Source organism: Polypterus senegalus, unplaced genomic scaffold (genome assembly GCF_016835505.1).
Source record: "Polypterus senegalus isolate Bchr_013 unplaced genomic scaffold, ASM1683550v1 scaffold_4956, whole genome shotgun sequence".
Classification (NCBI taxonomy): domain Eukaryota; kingdom Metazoa; phylum Chordata; class Cladistia; order Polypteriformes; family Polypteridae; genus Polypterus; species Polypterus senegalus.
Genome location: NW_024379473.1, coordinates 17,680 through 40,442, shown reverse-complemented (window position 1 = coordinate 40,442; position 22,763 = coordinate 17,680). Strand labels below are relative to the sequence as shown.

At 40.5% G+C, this 22,763-nt stretch overlaps 1 protein-coding gene across 3 annotated transcripts in view; it reads left to right on the top strand.

Moving 5' to 3' along the window:
- LOC120519912 (gastrula zinc finger protein XlCGF57.1-like) overlaps positions 1-4,899 on the top strand; it is a 29,429-nt gene extending 24,530 nt beyond the window's left edge. For all 3 annotated transcript variants that reach the window (XM_039742663.1, XM_039742665.1, XM_039742664.1), the window contains one exon: positions 3,678-4,899. In XM_039742663.1, the coding sequence (XP_039598597.1) occupies positions 3,678-4,696 (1,019 nt within the window). In that variant the 3' untranslated portion in view covers positions 4,697-4,899. The remainder of the gene's footprint in view (positions 1-3,677) is intronic.
- Positions 4,900-22,763: the final 17,864 nt, after the last annotated feature.

The following is a 22,763-nucleotide window of genomic DNA, read 5'->3' as shown; positions in this document are numbered from 1 at the left end:
GGTTAGGTTATGAATGAAAAACAAGAAGGCAGAAATTTAGCATCAATATTTTAAGTTAGAGAGGCTTGAATCTTTGTCATTAACTGGGGAACCTGTCGGGTTTGTATAGCACGTAAAGAAATACTTGTTGACTCTTGAATTTAAATGTGAGTAAGAGGTGCCATCCTTCTTTGTAATCAAAGAGGATGGGATATTTGATTTCAAATGGAAGAAATTCTCTGCCTTTCTGTAATTACATACTCCATAGCTTGGTGTGTCTGTGACGTGGGAAATTATTTAGTGTAGCAGTTTTAAAATATGGAAGAATTAGTAACTGTGCTAGATTGTGGTCTTCAGAGTAGGCCTGGACATGAAACAGATATTTTGAAGTCCTAGCATTTGATGTCTGATATATAATGGCAGGTCCTTCTGCAATAAATCTGAAAATCAAAAACATTGGGCAGAGTTCTTGTATTAGCAGTGCTCATTTCATGATGCTTAATCAGTCTCTCTTTTCCAGAAAAACTCTAGAATTTTGAATCGGTAAAGTAAAAGGAGTAAAGGGTACTTTAATATTTCTGGCCTCCTAGTGTCTGTATAAATCTATTTCTACTTCTTGTTCCTGACCTTAAGCTGGATAAATATCAATCTTATTTCTACGTAATTTATAGAAAAGAAAAATACACTGAGCCTTTCTTTATTAATCAAGTAACTTTAAAACTCATAGTTATATCTTCACTAATGTCTCTGATGAACCATGGAATTTTGTGCACCGATTCTTTTCTTTCAGCTACTCCCATTAGGGTCCACAGCAGATCATCTTCTTCCATATCTTTCTGTCCTCTGTAACTTGTTCTGTTACACCCATCACCTGCATGTCCTCTCTCACCACATCCATAAACCTTCTCTTAGGCCTTCCTCTTTTCCTCTTCCCTAGCAGCTCTATCCTTATCATCTTTCTCCCAATATACTCTGCATCTCTCCTCTGCACATGACCAAACCAACACAACTTCGCCTCTCTGAATTTGTCTCCCAACCGTCCAGCTGACCCTCTAATGCCCTCCTTTCTAATCCTGTCCATCCTCGTCACACCAAGTGCAAATCTTAGCATCTTTAACTCTGCTACCTCCAGCTCTGTCTCCTGCTTTCTGAGGTTAACATAGAGGTGGGATTACATCAGGGATCAGCTCTGAGCCCTTTCTTATTTGCAGTGGTGAGGGACAGGTTGACAGACGAGATTAGACAGGTGTCCCCATGGATTATGATGTTTGCTGATGACACTGTGATCTGTAGGGATAGTAGGGAGCTGGTTGAGGAGACCCTGGAGAGGTGGAGATATGCTCTAGAGAGGAGAGGAATGTAGGAACAAGAGAGAATACATGTGTGTAAATGAGAAGGAGGTCAGTGGAATGGTGAGGATGCAGGGAGTAGAGCTGGCGAAGGTGGATGAGTTTAAATACTTTGGGATTGTGGATGAGAGGTGGAGAGTGCTGGGAGGGTGGAATGGGTGAAGAAGAGTGTTAGGAGTAATTTGTGACAGATGGGTATCAGCAAGAGTTTAAGGGAAGGTCTACAGGACGCTAGTGAGACCAGCTACGTTATATGGGTTGGAGACGGTGGCACTGACCAGAAAGCAGGAGACAGAGCTGGAGGTGGCAGAGTTAAAGATGTTGAGATTTGCCTTGGGTGTGACGAGGATGGATAGGATTAAAAATAAGTACATTAGAGGGTCAGATCAAGTTGGACGGTTGGGAGACATAGTTAGAGTGTTGAGATTGTGTTGGTTTGGACATGTGCAGAGGAGAGATGCTGGGTATATTGGGAGAAGGATGCTTAGGATAGAGCTGCCAGGGAAGAGGAAAAAAGGAAGGCCTAAGAGAAGGTTTATGGATGTGGTGAGAGAGGACATGCAGATGATGGGTGTAACAGAACAAGATGCCGAGGACAGAAAGATATGGAAGAAGATGATCCGCTGTGGCAACCCCTAACGGGGGCAGTTGAAAGAAGTAAATATAGTATGTGGCTTACTGTCAAATAATTTTGATCGCCCAGGGCAGGAGTTCACACTTATTCCAATAAATTAGCTCTTTGATTAGAACAGTTATCCAAACAAGGTGTAGTGATCATAGGGACCATAACTGATGTAATGAGTCCTTGGCAATGTCAATGTCACTGTGCATGTAGATGTACTGGCTTTATCATCCTTGACATTTCTATATGGGGTCTTCTCTAAAAGGCCTGCAGGTCATGTTGGCCACCCTTGCTGCCCCAGTTGCTCCTTATTTTTCAAGCCATTACCAAGCCATTAATGATAGTTGCTCATTGCTTGTTCTTGGTCCATGGTATCTGCATCCAAATATGGCTTTATGTGTTTGTTAATTCAGTCTGCAAATGTTGAGATTGTTGAAGTGTTAACTACATTAGCATGCATTTCTAAAGTGGGTTGCAAAAGGCATACAGTAATTCCTCCTCGATCGCGGGGGTTGCGTTCCAGACCCCACGCAATAGGTGAAAATCCGCGAAGTAGAAACCATATGTTTGTATGGTTATTTTTATATATTTTAAGCCCTTCTAAACTCTCCCACGCTGTTTATAAATATTCCCTGCAGAGTTATACAGCATAATCCCTTTGTATTCTCTTAAATATTAGGTAAGATTCATTGAAATTATGTATATAAACACACTGTTTATATACAGTAAAACCTAAATATTATTTTAAATATATTGAGTGTCTCCGATATCACATATGTTACAGCCATTACGATAGACAGGCCACCAGCAATAAATATGTACAATGCAAGAAAAATAGTATACAGTAAATGTGTGTACAGTGACACAAAACGACGTACACATGTGCTAAGTACTGTAAGTAGAAAATTAATTATGGTTACTCACCAACAATGACACGATAACTTGTCTGATAACAATGAGTTTAATTTTACTGCACAACAAAGGAGAGCATTACAGCACTTCTAAAGGAGCCACTTCAGGCGATTGTGTAACACTGCCGTTGTTCTTCTTCTGGCAGTCTTCAATCCAAATCCCTAAAGCAGATTCCATCCAGACTACTGCCTTATCACATCCACTTACAACTCGTTTTGCACCCTGGTTAAAAGGACACTGCGGCCGTAGATCTTACATTCCTTTCGGAGCCTTCAACAAATCCAAAACGTTTACCTTTTCGGCAATCGTTAACATCTTCCGTTTGCGCTTGGACATGGCCCCTGAAGCAGTAGCAGATCGTTTTGGAGCCATAATGAAGGGCTTGACTATGCACAAAGATAAACACCAAAGATCACAACTCTTTACTCAGAGAAACACGTTGATGCTGAATGAGCGAGACGAGTCTTCCTGGTTAACACTGCATTCAGCAGGCAGGAACTTAACTGCGTGCTCTGATTGGTTAGCTTCTCAGTCATCTGCCAATAGCGTCCCTTGTATGAAATCAACTGGGCAAACCAACTGAGGATGCATGTACAGGAAGTAAAAGACACATTGTCCGAGAAACCGCTGAAGCAGAAAAATCTGCTTTATATATTTAGTTATGCTTTCATATAAAATCCAGATAGAGTGAAGCCTGAAAGTCGGCGATATAGCGAGGGATTACTGTATACTGTTAAACACTGAATATTTTCTTGTTCTATTTTATTTTAAATATTGGTCATTTAAAACTTTAACTCTTATTTTTATTTCTGTAGACTTTCAAGAGAATGACAACTTGTCCTCTCTTCAGGGTCGTCCACAAATTAAACAGCCTGATAAGAATGGGAAGAAACTTGCATCTGCAACAAAGAACTTGGTAACAGCCTCTCAGCACCCTAGATTTCAGCCTGTTGTGAAGCTAACAAGGATCGATGCCACCAAATCTCAAAGAGTGTACAATATAAATCCAATCCGCCAACAGTGTGTGAGAACATTTAAATACAAATTGACTTCTAAAGATAATGGAAGGATTCATGGGAGTAAGAAACCGTATCACTGTCCTGAAGGTGGGAAACAATTCTCAGATAGTCACATGCCTAAGAAACGCAGAGAAGATAATACAGGGAAGGAGCCATACCACCGTTCTAAATGTGTTAAGAACTTTTCAAAACACAGCCATACCACAACTCCCATTGTAGAGAAACCATATTTTTCTAAACGTGGCAAACGATTCTCACAAGTGAGCCACCTTCAGTCACACATGATTGGTCATGGAGGAAAGGGTTTATGTCGTTGTCCAGTATGTGGTAAACATTTCTTTGACAAGAGCCATCTTCTCAGACACAAAAGAATTCACACTGGAGAGAAACCATATTGTTGTTCTGAATGTGGCAAACGGTTCTCACAATCAAGCCATCTTCAGACACACATGAGAGTGCACACAGGAGAACTGCCATTTCCCTGTTCTGAATGTGACAAGTGCTTCTCACAAACAAGCCATCTTCAGACACACATGAGAGTGCACACAGGAGAACGGCCATTTTACTGTTCTGAATGTGGCAAACTGTTCTCACAAACAGGCCATCTTCAGCAACACATGAAAGTGCACACAGGAGAACGGCCATTTTCCTGTTCTAAATGTGGCAAACGATTTTCAAATAGAAGTAGTCATCTGAAGCATTTAAGAGTTCACACTGGTGAGAAGCCCTATTGCTGTCCTGAATGTGGCAAAAGATTTTACGACACAAGCAATCTTCTGCGTCATGCAGGAGTCCACAATAAAGACCATCTTTAGGCCCGTTCTGAATGTGGCAAGAAATTCTCACAAAGAGGCAGTCTTCGTAAGCATATAAGAAGACACGTTTGATAGAGGCCGTACTCGTTTCCTGATTGTGACAAGCTATTCACTGATAACAGCAGCCTTCATAGACACAACAGAATTCATTCTGGATTAAGGCCATATTGTTGCTCTGAATGTGGCAAGCGATTCATACAACCGCAGTCTTCAGCGACACGTAAGAACTCGCAGAGGAAAAAAGACATACCATTGCTCTAAGTGTGGAAAAACATTCATACAGAAAACTCCTCTTCAGGGACACATGAAAATTCATGCTAAAAAGGCAAAGTCCAAAGAGACTGTAAATAAAAAGAAAAATCAGAAATAATTCAACCAGGTGTGGAAAGAAAATTGGAATTGCTCTGCTAGTTGGTTATACAGAAAGCATTTGAAAAAAATTGGCAGACTCATTTAGGCAATGCTGCTTATTAATTTACTGTAAGTGGCTTTTGCACTAATGACTATTGCACATTGTACACAGGTCTACTTTATAAGCTCTAATGTCATTTATCTTATACTTCTATACTTTTTAATATTTTATTGTACTACGAAGTTGAGAGAGAAATAGTATTTTTATTCTCCTGTATGTTCTGCACATATAGTGAATTGACAGTAAAAGGCTATTTAATTTGATTTCAGTATTTCTATTATCTTTTGTCCAGAGTCCGTTTTGGTGTTCAAACTACTCTCTGGTGTGGCTGCTGTTCTTTCTGTCTGAAGAGTTGGGCCAGCTGGGGTTCGATCAGCCCAGTAACGTCTAGCGGTCCCTCACAAAATGAGTGTATAAATATACCGACGCATGTTTAGCATACAGCTGATGACGTGTTCATCTAATATAAATAAGGCCATATATGGACATCCTGTATTAAGTTACACAGAGAGATACCTGATACTTCAAGTCCGGTGTGACCTTAAGGGGCTGCATACTTGAATGAACTCCTCCTACTTACAGCAGTCAGACAAAAATTAATATAACTGAAAAAGATAATAGAAAAAAAAAAAAGTTCTCCACTACGGCCGCCACTACCCACTGTGACAACTTCTTTTCTATTCTTGCGAATGCTTCCCCTCTTTAAAGGCAAGTCAGCTTGCACCCTATTAGATTTTAGTGGCCCAACATCATTTTTTGTTGAAATGCTTTAAGTTTTTTTTTTTTTTTTTTTGGTAAAAACATATTTTAAAAAAAGTTAGAAAAGGGTCATAGTCAGGAATTGAACTTTGCACCCCTAAAGTATCAGGTCCACCTCTCGTACCAGTGAGCCACCAAAGCCAAACTGAACAATCAGATTACTAAGAGGGACCACACACTCGCAATCGGACAGACAGTAGCTTTGTATTATTTTAGCTATTGGCTCAAGAAGCGACCTTGATGGATTTAATTATCTGTTCTCGTTTGGTAAATGTCTTCTGTTCCTGTGACACAATCTGATGTTCCTCAGGTACCCACTCTGTGGTTTGCTGCCCTCCTCTTCTTTTAGGGGTATCTCTGTGCACAAGACCCTCTCGTTCACATCAGGCCCTGGTACCACAGCCTGTTTGTGGTCTTCTGCTTCATGCAGGGGGTGTCTGGACATCACACACTTGGTTTCACATCTGGTTGTGGTCTTATTGGAGACCATGAAGAGGTTGATGGTGTGCCATCCTCTGGATTACTGAGGAGCACAGCAGCCCACTCATCTTTCTGCAGTAAGACACTCTCCTTCACACTGTAGGGGCAGCCACTCCAAGTGATCATCCTTGTGAAGTTCATCGCCCCTCTTCATAAAGTGGTGACATCAGAGGCCTGAGGTTCCTGCTGTTACACAGGACCTAAGCGTGTCTCCCAGCTTCTCACCTTAGGGACGTGATGTCATCCTCTGCTCTGTGTGACCTGTGAAGTGTCATTTCTAGCTTTCCTTTCTTTGACTACTGGACCCCAGTTATCTCAGACTGCTTCATTTTAATGGAGTCACTGTTCTGTAACATAATGTCAGTCCTTTCCATCTCTTCACTGGTGTGTTTCAGGCAGGCAGGTCATTCTTTCAAACCTGAGCTCTGCCTCATCACCACTGCAGTATCTTCATCAGCTCATCTTCCTCAGTCCACATGTGAGCTGAGATCTCACAAAGCTGCCGCACAGCCTGTCCATTAAGTGCCAGGATTAGATGGACTGCCGACTCTCCCAGGACCATTGCTTTATTTGTGTCACCACCTCAAATGTCACCTGATGAGCCTCCCATGCTGAACTACCGTCATGCTATGGAATCTCAGTCTGCACCTCAACACTAATAGAGAGGACATCAAAACCCTCATTAGAAATTGGACAATTTATCTGTAATGGTGTCCGAATGACATAAAAGAAAATGTGAAGGCTCACAGTGAAAAATACTTCAGGAAGTTTAAAAAATAAATTCAAACATAACAGGAATGAGGATGACAACTGGGAGACATTTTTATGTTTACAAGAAAAACTTAAAGAACCAAAAGTTACCCTGAGAGCCACAATTGTTCTTTACAGCTCCTCACTTGAGTACGTGTAGCACAGTAAATGTGACGAGTTGATGTCCTCCTCATTTATCAGCTGACTGCCCTGCGATTCTAAACTGAGCAGCTGCAGGTTCAATTCAGGCAGTTCATGGTGGGCACAGGCAGCAGGCAGGCACATCATTAGCTTAACATTTAGATTGGCACTGCCACATTTGTTCAGATGATGAGGTGACAGGAGCTGTGAGGGGGCACAGCAGACAGTGATGGACTCGAACATACATACACACACACACAGATGTTCTTGTCTAAGCTAACACTGCGGCTGTCAGGTTTTAATGAATTAACTTGGCGACCCTTCACCGCGGCGTGTATGTTACACACAATGACCAGTGCGGTAAACATCAGAAAGAAAACACGATCTTCATCCTCGCTATTCTTTTGTTCTACTCTTCGGAAATCTTTTCACTTTTATTTTACTTCTGGTGGACTACTTTTTAGTTTTCATTTTGGTTTGCAAAAAAACATTGCTGGAACACTGAGATGGTAGAAGGTTCAAGAACATAAGTCAGGCTGACCCAGAATTGATTAAAGGGCATAAGGCCTGAATGTTACAGGCAGTTTGACCTCACAACACTACGTCCCATTAAATTTAGAGTTAGAGAGGAGCTCAGTGTCTTTTATGCCATTCATCCCACCCAGAGACCACACTGTGGAGCAGTCTGCACCCCACATAATATCAAAGGGGACACAAGTAGCAACAAAGAGGAGGTTTTGCTTACAAATAAAGGCTAAATATGAGAAAGGGGAGACAGAGACCCCAAGGAGGTAGAATCCCAAACACTTAACTCTACTCCACAGCAGTAGCTCTAGTTAGCCAGGGCGCTGCTGGCCCACTTACCCACACACAGCCCCCTTTCCTTCTCCACCAGCTGAGCTTCCATCCAGTCTAGTCCTTGATTTCCAGCTCATCCTGGGTCTTTTCAGATGGACCTTTAAAGCTCCAGAGCAGGTGTAGAAAGTCTGGTGCCACCCGTAAGTAGTCAAATCTCACACACCTACCAGCCCAGAACTCATCAATAAAACACACTTCATCAATTCATGAGAAACGTAGCTCAACTCAGCTCCAAAGTGGTCATGGCATACGGCTTTCCAAATGGAGAGTATCCACAATGGGTGGCATGGTGGCACAGTGGTAGCGCTGCTGCCTCACAGTAAGGAGAACTGGGTTTGCTTCCCATGGTCTCCCTGCATGGAGTTTGCATGTTCTCCTCGTGTCTGCGTGGGTTTCCTCCCACAGTCCAAAGACATGCAGGTTAGGTGCATTGGCGATCCTAAAGTGACCCTAGTATGTGTGTGCCCGGTGTGTGCCCTGCGGTGGGCTGGCACCCTGCCCTGGGTTTGTTTCCTGCCTTGCACCCTGTGCTGGTTGGGTTTGGCTCCAGCAGAACCCTGTGACCCTGTGTTAGGATATGGTGGGCTGGATGATGGATGGAGTATCCACAATGCACCAGGGCCAAGAACAATGAAGTCCAGCAGCCGCTTTGCTTTGTGATTTCCCCAGCTTGGACCTTACTGGAGTAAAATTTTCACTTATGTATCCACCATGTGCTCACAGTGATCTGTTATATAGTGCCTTTCATGTGTGTGATGGACCTTCTTAACACACATATCTCATCATACTATTACATGTGTGTTATACACAAAGACAAGTGTGGTGAACATCAGCCTGACAACACCTGTCTCATTCTCCTTATTTTCTTCTACTCTTCACAGAGTTTATTTAACTTTTATTTCAGTTCTGGTCCACTAAATTATAATTTGAACAAGCTTGGTTTTAGTTTCACTTGGTGAAAAGAACACTGGTGGAGATGGCAGAAGGTTCAAGAACAGAAGTCATGCTGAGCTCTGATTGGTCCAAAAGCACAAGGCCTGACCAATTACACAATAGTCAGCCTGTCACCACAGTGTCCTGCTGGTCAAAGAAGAGCAGCAGGGAAGGACAAGACCAGCATAAAGTCTAAACTGTGCAGAAACTCCTAACATCTCCATCTGTCCATTTGGAGACCCCACTCTAGAGCTGCCCACACAATCACAAAATGTCAAAAGGGGTCACAAGTAGCAAAAAAGATGTTCTCGTTTAAGAGTTTCTCATACAGTAATGGCTGGGGTCCCCTGCACAACTTCCAAAGATCATCCATAATGAACAGCCCCTCAGAGGTGACCCGCACAAGCTGATGATGCTTCTGTCTATTTCCTTAGGTCAGGTTTAAGACACCGAGGTTGACATCACTTCTCCTGGACATCTAAGCAGGTAATTTGGTGTAGTGGTTAAGGCTTTAAGCTTCAAAACCTGAGGCTGTGGGTTCAAATGCTGACACGGGAGAGTCTGAGCAAGTCACTTCACCTGGCTGGGCTAATATTAAGAAGAAAAAAACAAAACAAAAATGCAACAATTGTATTTGGAAAAAGTCACCAGTCAAATTAAAATCTATACTAATAAAAGGCAAAGCCCTCACTCACTCACTGACTGACTGACTCACTTACTGACTCATCACTAATTCTCCAACTTCCTGTGTAGGTGGAAGGCTGAAATTTGGCAGGCTTATTCCTTACAGCTTACTTACAAAAGTTAAGCAGGTTTCATTTCGAAATTCTACACGTAACGGTCATAACGGTCGACAATGTCTGCCATGTTGAACTTTCTTATATATGGCCCCATCTTCACGAAATCTGGTAGGCGGCTTCCCTGCGCTAACCGAAACCGATGTACGCGTACTTATTTCGATGATATGATGCCACTGTCAGCCGCCATATTGAACTTTCCAACGCCACTAATTTTCCAACGTCCCGTGTAGGTAGAAGGCTGACCCCATCTTCATGAAATTTGGTAGGTGGCTTCCCTGCGCTAACCAAAACCGATGTATGTACTTATTTTGGTGGTATGACGCCACTGTCGGCCGACATATTGAATTTTCCAAATGTCACTAATTCTCCAACTTCCTGTGTAGGTAGAAGGCTGAAATTTGGCATGCTCATTCCTTACAGCTTGCTTACAAAAGTTAAGCAGGTGTCATTTCGAAATTCTATGCGTAACGGTCATAATGGTCAACAACGTCCTCCATGTTGAACTTTCTTATTTATGGCCTCATCTTCACGGAATTTGGTAGGTGGCTTCCCTGCGCTAACCAAAACCAATGTATGTACTTATTTCGGTGGTATGACGCTACTTTTAGCCACCATATTGAACTTTCGAACGTCACTAATTCTCCAACTTCCCGTGTAGATAGAACGCTGAAATTTGGTACTTATTTCGGTGGTATGATGCCACTGTCGGCCGCCATATTGAACTTTTCAACAGTCTTTGTTACTTATGGGCCCATCTTCAAGAAATTTGATATGCGGGTTCCCAACGCTAACTGAATCCTACTTACGTACATATATACGTCCATAGCTTGCAGCTCGGTTACCGTGTGAGGCGGCACTGGGTTCCCCCATCCAAACGCCTCCCACGTTGTTGGCTGCCCGTCGCTCCAGTCTCTACATTCCCTCCTTGCTTCGCCACAGGATTCACATCTCCCTGCTGATAACTACAGCCTTTTTATTTAATCCCCGGCTTCTCCTCTGTTTTATTGTTCATTTATTATGATTATAGTAATTGTGTAGGTATTTTAGACTTACTTTACATTGATCAGGTACCCATTTCCTTTGTCATTCCAACCATACCCCCATTAACATGTCTATCAAGGTGATAACCATCGATCAAAGAACTGTCACTTACCGAGTAATTTCCATGCCCGGAGATGGCACCTACCTTTTCCATTCTCTTTGTTACATATTGCACGGCCATATCAGGCTCACTCTTGATATCCGGAGGAACATTGTGTCTTATGTATTGAATGACTGGGACAGGTTTAAGGTGTGGACTGATGACGGTACAGGAGATAATTAGACTACACAGGAGCACTAGAAGAGTGAAATGCTTAAGCCCTTCACCTATGGTTCTGCATGTGAGTTGATGGCTGCATGTGAATTGTTCGGTTGTCACTTTCAAGTGTACCGAAATAGCCAAATATTTTACACCTTTCGACAACCGCCAATGCCTCTTAAACATCTTAGATTGACAGGTGACGACTTCAGTAGTGGACACTTTGATGTTTATGAATGTTTCAACTCTCAAAAGCTGGATGTGAAGTTATCGATGAAACCGGTTGTATGCTTACAACGCTTGACAGATGCCGCATGTCACTTCAACACAAGTCCTGCAAATACTGTCGTAATTAAAACAAACCATGAAACTCAAACCGATTATGACAGCAGCAATCCAAGCTGTGAGATTTGAAACAAGATTACTGTTCACATGGCCAACTGTACGTTGCATGCTTAAGAGTAAGATCAGCGCACAGCTTGGTCATGTTACAACCGGAGGGCCGAACTCACAATGTGGTATACAAAGAGACCCTTAACAAATAATTATTGGTTGTTTTATCTTGGTAGAGTAATATATATTGCTCTACTTTCCCCTATTGTATTAATATGTAGCCTTAGAATGCCTAATCTCACAGACTTACCACTGTATATAACTTATCCCCACCTTCCCTTCTATATCTATAACCTCAGGCAATTAGATGTAGTAAAAGACAAGCAGGAGTTAAGTTACACATAAAATAATGTATTACTGATAATATTCATAAATAATAACAAAATGCAAAGTACATTTGAATATTGGCAACCATACAACCTGATAAAATGGTGATGTGTAGTTCAGGTGGCACACAGACTTGCAGTTACTTAAAATGTCTCTAGTTAAGGCATCGTTGGTGCTCAGCTTTCAGCCACATGTCTGTTCAATATGGCTGTTGAGCTGTGCTCTTCATTGTGTTGTCTTCATCATCACAGGTTAGCAAGAGAGATGCTTCTTCATCGTATGTGAGTCAGAGAGAGAGAGAGAATGTGGTTGAGCAAGTACATTTATAGATGTTCTCTCCAATTCCTAGAACCAATAGGACATCATGGTACTTGAAGGCCTCTGAGACAAGCCAATTCCAAACAGCCATACCTCAGACCAATGGGAGCAATAGTACATTTAACACCTCAACCCCCCCAAGACCATATGTTAAGCTAACCTGGCTTTGTGTGGGAAATCAAACTGGTTTAAGACACATCCCCCCAAATCCTGTCGTAAAATTACAAAGAGACAGTCGTAAAAAGGGGGATGGGGGAAGGCAAACACGAATACCTCTCACCACTTGGTTTGCCTAAATTATAAATAAAGACATACAAAACATTTATCAAGTTATATGTAAAATCTCACATCACAACACTCCACCCCGATGAATGTTTTGTACAATGTCTTTATAAACAATGTCTTTAAATTGTTTCAAGAGTCTGATGCATAACTTGTGCATTGATTGGCAGTATTTGCTCTCCCAGTGTTAAAAGTTGTCCGTGACCATTTGTCCATTACATATCTTCTTTATTTCAAAGACAATCTGAAGAACTTGGAAGCGCTCCTGATGACTTGTATCTGCTCCAGCTTGCGTCAACTCTTTCTGCAGTCTCCATATGTCATCAGATCTGGTGGTTCAAAATGAGACAAGTCCACACCTTCCACTAAACTAGCCCACTACAATTGAGTCTATTGTGTGAATTTTTAATCTGTACTTGTTCTCTGTCTAACTGCTAATTAGACCCCTGTCCCAAACTATCTGTTTAAGCATATGCAGCTGTACAATTAACATCAAAATTTGAAAGGTAACATGCCACAGGTGCCAGTACAACCACTTCTGCCCAAGTGACAGCCCATGTGCCACTGCATAAACTGTTCACAAACCAACATTTGTGGCCCCTCTGCACACATTTGGGGTTGACTTAGTTGCCTCTTGTGCTTTCCTACCCATGGTGCAACTCTTGACTGCCATCAGCCTTTACCAGTATAGGCTGGCATCACCACCATGAGACATCAAAGCTTTGCAACTCTCATCATTCCCCCCGTAGGCCACCCCTAGAGTTGTTTGCTCACCATATGCATACTCATTGTGCTAAACACCTCGGTTCAGAATTGGCCCACTGGTCCTGTGCCTGCACCATAGCCGACAATCTCAGCAGGGCTTCCATATTTTCCCAATTAGACTATACCTAAACATCGGAGCCCATATGTCTTGCAAATGTACCAGCTGCACCTGCTTTCCTGAAAAGTTCACCAATTTGCTCAGTATACCTTTTCTTATATTAATTATCCCTCTTAATTAATTAATACCCAGAATGTATACTTTATGAGCCCAAAATGAATCCCCTTATTTTGGCATTCCTAACTGGTTTGTTCAGTTTCCACCCCTTGGAATATAAATTTGCTGCAGTATTGAACAAACCTTTCCTTTTAAACTATAGCTATTGTGACTAGTCCTATTATTGCATGACTTGTGGACTTGTTACTCACTTAAACCCCAGTAAGTGTCTTTTTCTTGCTGTCTCTTCAGTTCTTCTTCATGTCTTTGTCTTTAGTCTTTGCTTGTTGACTTTGTCGTTTCCTCTTTCTTTTTTTTTTCATTCCACTATGTAGGCAGGTCTGCAAAATGGAAGGTGACAAAGCAGTTTCTGTCCATCTCATTTTCTTGGCTGTCGACCTGGTGCCAAAACTCAAACTTTGCTTCCAGGCATTCATTGGAACAGCTTGGCACTAGTGCCACGCCACTCCAATGTGCCAATGGTACACTGATCTCCTGCATGGATTTTACTCTGCTAATTGCCTTCACTATTTATTACCTGCACCAAACCAAAGTCCATAAAAACCTTACAATAGAAGTAGCACTATTGCAAAAGGCCAGAAAATTGAAATAGAAATAACTATTTTCCTTTCCTGTCTTCCTGCACTACCCTTCTATTTTTTTTTCATTGCCTGTGTGTCCTTTTTTTATTGTATGGTAACTACTACCTGAAAGTGTGGACTGAAGCCTCTCCAGAACCCAAGTTCTAAATCCAGCATTTCTGCTAAAACTGACCTGTGTTCTTTACTAAAGACCAGCTCACTTTTCTCCATTTTATTGCATGGAGAGTCATAGGCTGTCTTTTGAACAACTGGTCAGTCAGGTTTCAATTACTGAACCTAAGTGTGTGTGTTTTTAATTACTGCTGGCCCCAGCACAGCTGTTAGGACCCTCACACCCCTGTGCATTCCTGGCTTGCTGGCTGAGCTTCCTGCTGCACCATCCCCCATCCTTTGTTCTTTGGCTTGTCCTGTTTCATTCAAACCAACTCCTAAACTGGTGCACTTTCTTTCCAACTCAGCCATTCTTGCACTAGCACATTCAGACCTTTCACACACAAGCACTTGAATTCCTTTCATTTCCATTGTTCTTTGTTTAAATTCCACACTTTCTTTACTCAGTATCCTTAAGCCAATATCCAGTTCATGCCCTCTAGTCAACAATTGCCATTCACACTCACCAGCGTCTCTGCCTTCTATCTGATCTCTTTGTCCTAAATCAAATTTCAGTGCAGCACTGGTTACCTTTCCTAACAGTGGTGAAATATCTATCAGTGTAGCATGCTCTTTAAATACTGGACAGGCCTCAGAATTACCTGGAGATTGTGGTGCAGTGGAGAATAAAGGAAGAAAACACCCTTGCTGTTTTCCCTTCCTTTCATCTCTCTCCTTTTCCTCACACTCACATTCCCACTCTTTATCTGAGCACACATCTGTCTCATGTAAGTCACCCACCCATGTTTTAGGGTTCCAGTCCGATCTGGTTACTATTGCCCTAACTTTCACCATGGGTGGTTTTCTCTCTTTGTTTCCACTTCTTTCACTGCTTTCTACTTTAGCAGCGGATGTTCTACATGCTAACACTTCACAATTATCACACCAACTGTTACATCTTTCAAAACTCTCACTCAACATTCCACAACTTTTACTTTCATTCACTTTGCTATTTTCTTCCTTATCATGATCTTCCTTATTACCAATAATACAAGCTAGTAAACCTCTTATAACAGCAGCTGTCTTCTTTAAACCTGATCTCTGTTTTCTTGCTTTTAATCCTTCCAGCCCCTTCCATTTTGTGGCACACTCAGCTCAGCTTCTGCTTTCTCTACCTGAACTACAGGTTTCCTAGCTTTAGCCTGCTTCCCTCTGCCACTCCACTGGAAGATGGCTGACTTTAAAATGAACTTAGGCATTTCTGAGTCTACAATTTTCTCTAATACAATTTGCCAAATTCGTTATGGGTTGGCCTACTTTTGCCCCTGTAAGCAAACATACACATACATACACAAAGATCCTAAACGAATAAGTACCGTATGAATGATGAATGCATGTCCCATCACTCCCTAGCACTTTAACCACTTAAATGCCGTATGAATGACGCATGCATCTTTCACCACTCCCTAGCACTTTAATTAGGGACTCACTACCACCAGTACTAACAAACATGCGGGTGTCCTTGTGACACACATGAAGTCTCTACACTTTGTTGGTTATATTCCATTCAGCAACCAAACAATGTTTTACTTCCACCGCATTTGTACACTGGGTGCCCTAAAATTCACATACATAAACAAACACATACATCAAAACAGTATTGCAAACAGGGTGCAAAACTTGGTTACCCAAAATCCTGCTCGCAGCCCAAAATGTATTATCGTGGTATTTTCCCTCCACTTGCCCTTTTACCTGTTTCCTCAAGGGTAAGGGTTCTCGTCAAGTTCGTTATCGGGTTGGTCTACTGTTGCACTTTAAGATGAACACACACACACATAGATAAACACACACACAGACCCTAACCACAACAGTGCTCCATGAATGACACACACACGCTGATTAACCCCTAGCACTTTGAACCACACAAGTGCTATAGGAATAACAGCCTGTCATTCAGCACTTCAAGAGAATTACTTATTTTCGGCACGAACAACAATACGATGTTTTAGTGATATCTCAGACCTAAATATTACTTTGGTCTACAAGAATACATTTAAACATACAAAGACTCAGCACTCTTGACTATAGGCCATTCATCAGCCAAGAATACCTTCTTTATCGTATCTGTCCCTTCTGTTGAGTATAGCGCTCTTCACTCTCAGCCATATAAACCTCGCAGCACAGAAATAATGGCAAAAATCCGGCTGTCACCAGGTGCTCAAAGAAATCTAACTTATTACTTCAATCACTCTAGACATTAAGACAAAGCATTGAAAGTTAAAAGCAGCATGGTATTTATTACAAGAATAATAATAATACCACAGGAACAAAGAATACTAGAAAATAGGTAGTGATAGGAAAGTCTGAATATATATAGTCTTTAGAAAAAGCTTACAAAAAAGTTACAGATGACAAGGATGAATGTCCCAGGCATGGGCGCCGGCAGGGAGGTGCAAGTAGGTGCACGTGCACCCCCCTAGCTTTTGAAAAAAAAGGAAATGGAGAAAAAAAATAAATCTTTCAATAATAAGAAAAAACGCGAAAAAATAGTTTTTATTTTAAATTTTTAAATTACAATTAGACGTTTACATTTTACAACTATACATAAACAATCATTCACTTTGTTTCTAAAAGAGCATCTCAAGCCTTCTTTTTTGTTGTCCAAACTTGTCTACAACTTTGTTGATAAATTTTGGACAATTATTTATTCTTTTTTTGTGTACACTAAGCATACATAATCCACTTAATCTATCGTCACTCATTGTAGATCGGTTCCAAGTTTTGACGCGCCGTAATGTGCTAAAAGATCTTTCAATACTGCAGGTTGTTGCAGGAAGTGTCATGCCAATCTTGAGTGCCTCGGAAACAGCCGGATAAAACTTCGTAGCCTCTTCAATTAAACTCATGCAATCGGTAATTTCGTTTGCAATGTTTTTATTTTTCCACATCTCATACCATGTGGTAGCATCAGATATAAAGTTTGGAAGAATATCACCATACAGACTGTTAATGTCTTCCAGAACTATTAAAAACGATGATTTATCCAATTTACTCATTTCTTTTGGGTGAAGTTGTAAAAGTGAAAATGCTTTCTCTTGTGTAAAAGAATACCGAATTTGTAGAGAAGATATTATAGAATCCAAATAAGGGATGAAAATGGACCTCCTAAAATATTCTTCTGCGTTTTCAGAAAGTAAATTCGATCTGTGAACTTGCCTTTTATTTAACCGTGGCTGTTTTAATTCAATGTCTAATTCTTCACAAATCGATTGTGCTTTTTTGAAAATCAATGAAAACTCTTCAGAAACATTGTCTCGATGGGATTGCAGCACATCTATTAATTGAATTATATGAGCAGTTACATCTTTAATGTTCATATTTACTTGCTGCAACTGATTGCACACAGGTTCGAGTTTAGCCGAATAAGTAGCAATTACTAAAAGCGTCAAAATGTAAGTTGGAGTTGTAATAGCAGTGAACAGCAAATGAGCCTTAACCTTTGTGTTTTTGTTCGCACTGTCCTCTGTAAGCTTTTCTAGCGCTTGGACAATTACCAAAAGTTCTCAGAAAATATTGTGATACTTTTATACTTTGCCGACCAACGTGTTTCACAAAACAGAGGAATATTAGGAATCAAAGATCGTGTAAAGTGCTCTCTCTAAAAAAGTTGATTACTTCTTTAGTTGTGCCACTGGCATTTTGAACTTCTTTGACATTGTTCAAGTCATTAATGACGAGATTCAATATATGACTGGCACAATGAAAATACAAAGCCTTAGGGTGCTTGTCTCTGATAAGCTTCTGAACACCACCTTCTTTACCTGCCATCGTAGAACAACCGTCATAACCTTGACCGACAAGTCGCGACAAATCTAAATTACAATCATTCAGAAACTGAAGGATTGCTTCTGAGATTGATACTGCATCCAATTTGGTCAACAGAGTATAACCCAGAAATTCTTCGCACACTGTCAACTGCCCGTGCCTTCATTGCAACGCAAAAATCGCACACCAATGGATAGTTGTTTTGTTCCACTAATATCTGCAGTCTCATCAGCCAACACAGAAAAAACGGATGCTTTTTTAACCTCGCAGATTATCTGTTCTTTGAGAATATCTGCACAGGTTTGGATCAGCTCATTTTGAATCTGATGGGATATGTATAACGCATTTTTTGGTCCAGATTCCAAATGATTTTTTAAAACTTGATCACCTGATTGAATTCGGAAATGCAACATATCTGTAAAGACAGAACCTTGATCACTTTTTCCCCGAAGAGGAAGCTCATGCTGAGCAATAAATAAAACTGTTGAAGTAATTGACCGAAGCTTGTCTCTATTTTCTTCAATTTTTCTGTGGTATGTTGAATCCAGAATTTAACGAATACTGAGTTGTTGTTTTTTCATTATTTTCTGAAACTGGATGGAAGAAGCTATTGCATTGATGTGCCATTGGGAATTGGCGTGAGATTGTGCAACTTCATGAAATTTGTGAAATTTAAGACACGGGGAAAGGATAAATTGTTGCAGACCACGTTGAACTGGAGGTTGAAATAAGACGCAAACTCGACAAAAAGGTCCTCTTGCACTGGCTGAATATGCTAACCACGGATATGTCTTGAGCCATTCCAATCTGAAGAGACGTTTAGCTTCAGGGTTTGCATCTTTCTTGAAATCATACGTTTGACTAGGAGTCCAACATTCCTGCAGCAGCTTCAGACGAAGTTCGTCATCAATATGACAGTTGGTGTTTGTGTACAACCCGATATCGACGCAATTGGGATTGACATCCAACGAAGTTTCATCAGTGGTACTTTCTGATCCAATGCTAGTTTGATCGTGGCTTGTGCTGGTACTCGGGATAGGATCTGCAGTTGTACGTAAACCATCATCTAAATCATCGATCTTGCGCTTCTTGGTTGAAATTAAAAAACGTCTTATGTCACTCATAATAATATAGAACGGCGTACTTTTTTCTCTTAAAATAAATTTTCTTAAACTTTCTGAAAAATAGAAGTTTGTTCACAGTAACGTCATATAATATTTTAGTTCCCTTATGAACATACCTTTATATTTATACCATGAGAAAAACCATACGGTTTAGAATATACTTTCGTTCGTTGTTTATTTTGACACTCTTGTTTAACACTCACATTAACCACTTAAGGCATGCCGTCGTGTGTGAGACGACCGGCGGCGGCTTATACTGTCCGATTTTCACGTGGTGTATGACACGGTGGTTGCTCTTATAATATAAGAGCATACATATTATGTAACCAATCAACTGCATTTGCTTAAGACAACTGGGCGTGTCTTAAGCAAAAGGTAGTATCTAATTATAATTTGAAGCTTCGATAGTGGTATATTTTTGTCATTTGCATTCATTATTTTGTAATTATTACATAAATAATAATATTTTGCATTCAGAGCGTGCTATTATTTGTGTATTGTTATTATATGTATAGGTGTATAGCTACAAAATGTATTTTCAAAATAATTATGCAAATGCGAAAAAAAATGTAAACTTTTTTTAAAATTTATAATTCCCCCAACCCCTTCTTTCTACGCCACTAATACTTTAAAACCCGAAAAATAATTATATCTATTTTACCAACATACAAGTATAAGTGTACAGCTAGATCTCTTTTACGCGTGTATAGTTCGATTTATGGGAGAACAGTGCGCTTTAGAGAAAATATTTATCATAAAAGTTGTAGAACTTATCAATGTCTACAATTTTTATTTGAAATATTTTCTCTAAAGTGTACTGTTCTCCCAGAAATCGGAACTATTAACCGGCGTAAAAAGAGGTCTAGCTGTATGTAAGTGCTTACAAAATTACATTAAAAACTTAAGGAAAAAAGCACTACCTATGCCACTGAATACATCAATAACATTTTTAACTATATTCCAGTGATCATATGATAACAAAAAAAAGTCGATGATTTTTTGTCAGAAAATTAAAAATTAGGTCATGCCTTAAGTGGTTAATCTATCTATGCAAAACTGACTGCTCTGTACTGTTCAGAGATAGCGACTGTATTGGCAGGTATTTAATGGGCACATACATATACAAAAAAGTTTTTGTTGCGGGGGGGAGCGTAGAAAGAAAAAAATCTCTTTATGCACCCCCCTGAATTAAATCCTGGCGGGGGTAATGGTCCCAGGGAGGCGTTTGATTTAGCAGTCGGTGTTCATGATGCCTTTCTGACGACCAGGGCCGTCTTCGTCCATTCCTCTTCTTCTTTCTTCTTCTCCCTTTGCTTCTCTTTCTTCTCCCTTTGCTTCTCTTTGTCCTAAATCAAATTTCAATGCAGCACTGGTTACCTTTCCTAACAGTGGTGAAATACCTATCAGTGTAGCATGCTCTTTAAATACTGGACAGACCTCAGAATTACTTGGAGATTGTGGTGCAGTGGAGAATAAAGGAAGAAAACACCCTTGCTGTTTTCCCTTCCTTTCATCTCTCTCCTTTTCCTCACACTCACATTCCCACTCTTTATCTGTCTCATGTAAGTCACCCACCCATGTTTTAGGGTTCCAGTCCGATCTGGTTACTATTGCCCTAACTTTTACCATGGGTGGTTTTCTCTCTTTGTTTCCCTTGCTTTCTGCGCTTTCCACTTCAGCAGTGGGTGTTCTACATGCTAACACTTCACAATTATCACACCAACTGTTACATCTTTCAAAACTCTCACTCAACATTCCATAACTTTCACTTTCATTCACTTTGCTATTTTCTTCCTCATCATGATCTTCCTTATTACCAATAATACAAGATAGTAAACCTCTTATAACAGCAGCTGTCTTCTTTAAACCTGATCTCTGTTTTCTTGCTTTTAATCCTTCCAGCCCCCTTCCATTTTGTGGCACACTCAGCTCAGCTTCTGCTTTCTCTACCTGAACTACAGGTTTCCTAGCTTTAGCCTGCTTCCTTCTGCCACTCCACTGGAAGATGGCTGACTTTAAAATGAACTTAGGCATTTCTAAGTCTACAATTTACTCTAATACAATTTGCCAAATTCGTTATGGGTTGGCCTACTTTTGCCCCTGTAAGCAAACATACACGTACATACACAAATATTCTAAACGAATAAGTACTGTATGAATGACGAATGCATGTCCCATCACTCCCTAGCACTTTAACCACTTAAATGCCATATGAATGACATGCATCTTTCACCACTCCCTAGCACTTTAATTAGGGACTCACTACCACCAGTACTAACAAACATGCGGGTGTCCTTGTGACACACATGAAGTCTCTACACCTTTGTTGGTTATATTCAATTCAGCAACCAAACAAAGTTTTACTTCCACCGCATTTGTACACTGGGTGCCCTAAAATTCACATACATAAACAAACACATACATCAAAACAGTATTGCAAACAGGGTGCAAAACTTGGTTACCCCAAAATCCTGCCGACTACGCCAATTGTTTTATCTTGGTAGAGTAATATATAACCTCAGGCAATTAGATGTAGTAAAAAGACAAGCAGGAGTTAAGTTACACATAAAATAATGTATTACTGATAATATTCATAAATAATAACAAAATGCAAAGTACATTTGAATATTGGCAACCATACAACCTGATTAAATGGTGGTGTGTAATTCAGGCGGCACACAGACTTGCAGTTACTTAAAATGGCTCTAGTTAAGGCATCGTTGGTGCTCAGCTTTCAGCCACATGTCTGTTCAATATGGCTGCTGAGCTGTGCTCTTCATTGTGTGGTCTTCATCCTCACAGGTTAGCAAGAGAGATGCTTCTTCATCATATGTGAGTCAGTCAGAGAGAGAATGTGGTTGAGCAAGTACATTTATAGATGTTCTCTCCAATTCCTAGAACCAATAGGACATCATGGTACTTAAAGGCCTCTGAGACTAGCCAATTCCAAACAGCCATATCTCAGACCAATGAGAGAAATAGTACATTTAACACCTCAACCCCCCCATGACCATATGTTACACTAACCTGGCTTTGTGAGGGAGATCAAACTGGTTTAGACACATCCCCCCAAATCCTGTCATAAAATTACAAAGAGACAGTCGTAAAAAGGGGGATGGGGGAAGGCAAACATGAATACCTCTCACCACTTGGTTTGCCTAAATTATAAATAAAGACATACAAAACATTTATCAAGTTATATGCAAAATCCTACATCACAACATTGGTATATTTTCCCTCAGTTTAAAAAGATTTAAATTTCTTCTTACAGTTTTTCTCAATTGCTAAAACACTAAAACCCATTGGATGAAGAAAGTTCTCAGTTGCCTGACCTCATTTAGCTAATTGTGCAGTCTGTTGTCAATACCTTAAACCATTTCACATGGTAAAACACAATATGCAGATCTTACTTAGACTTTTCAGCAAAGCTCTAAACACATTCTCATTCTCAAAACACATTCTACACTCTAATGCACACGTCATCCATACTGGTAAACACAAGTAGCAACGCTGAAATACAATTAGAGAAAACATATCATTGATTGAACACAACTACTCAAAATTGATGTCACCTGTTTCAAATGATGTGACAGAGCCAATATAAGCCAGTTCAGAGAGCAAACAGGTTGTTGAAGGTAGAAACAATGTGAGAGGACAAGTGTGTATGCGAGGTGGGTGACGACGACGAGGAGAG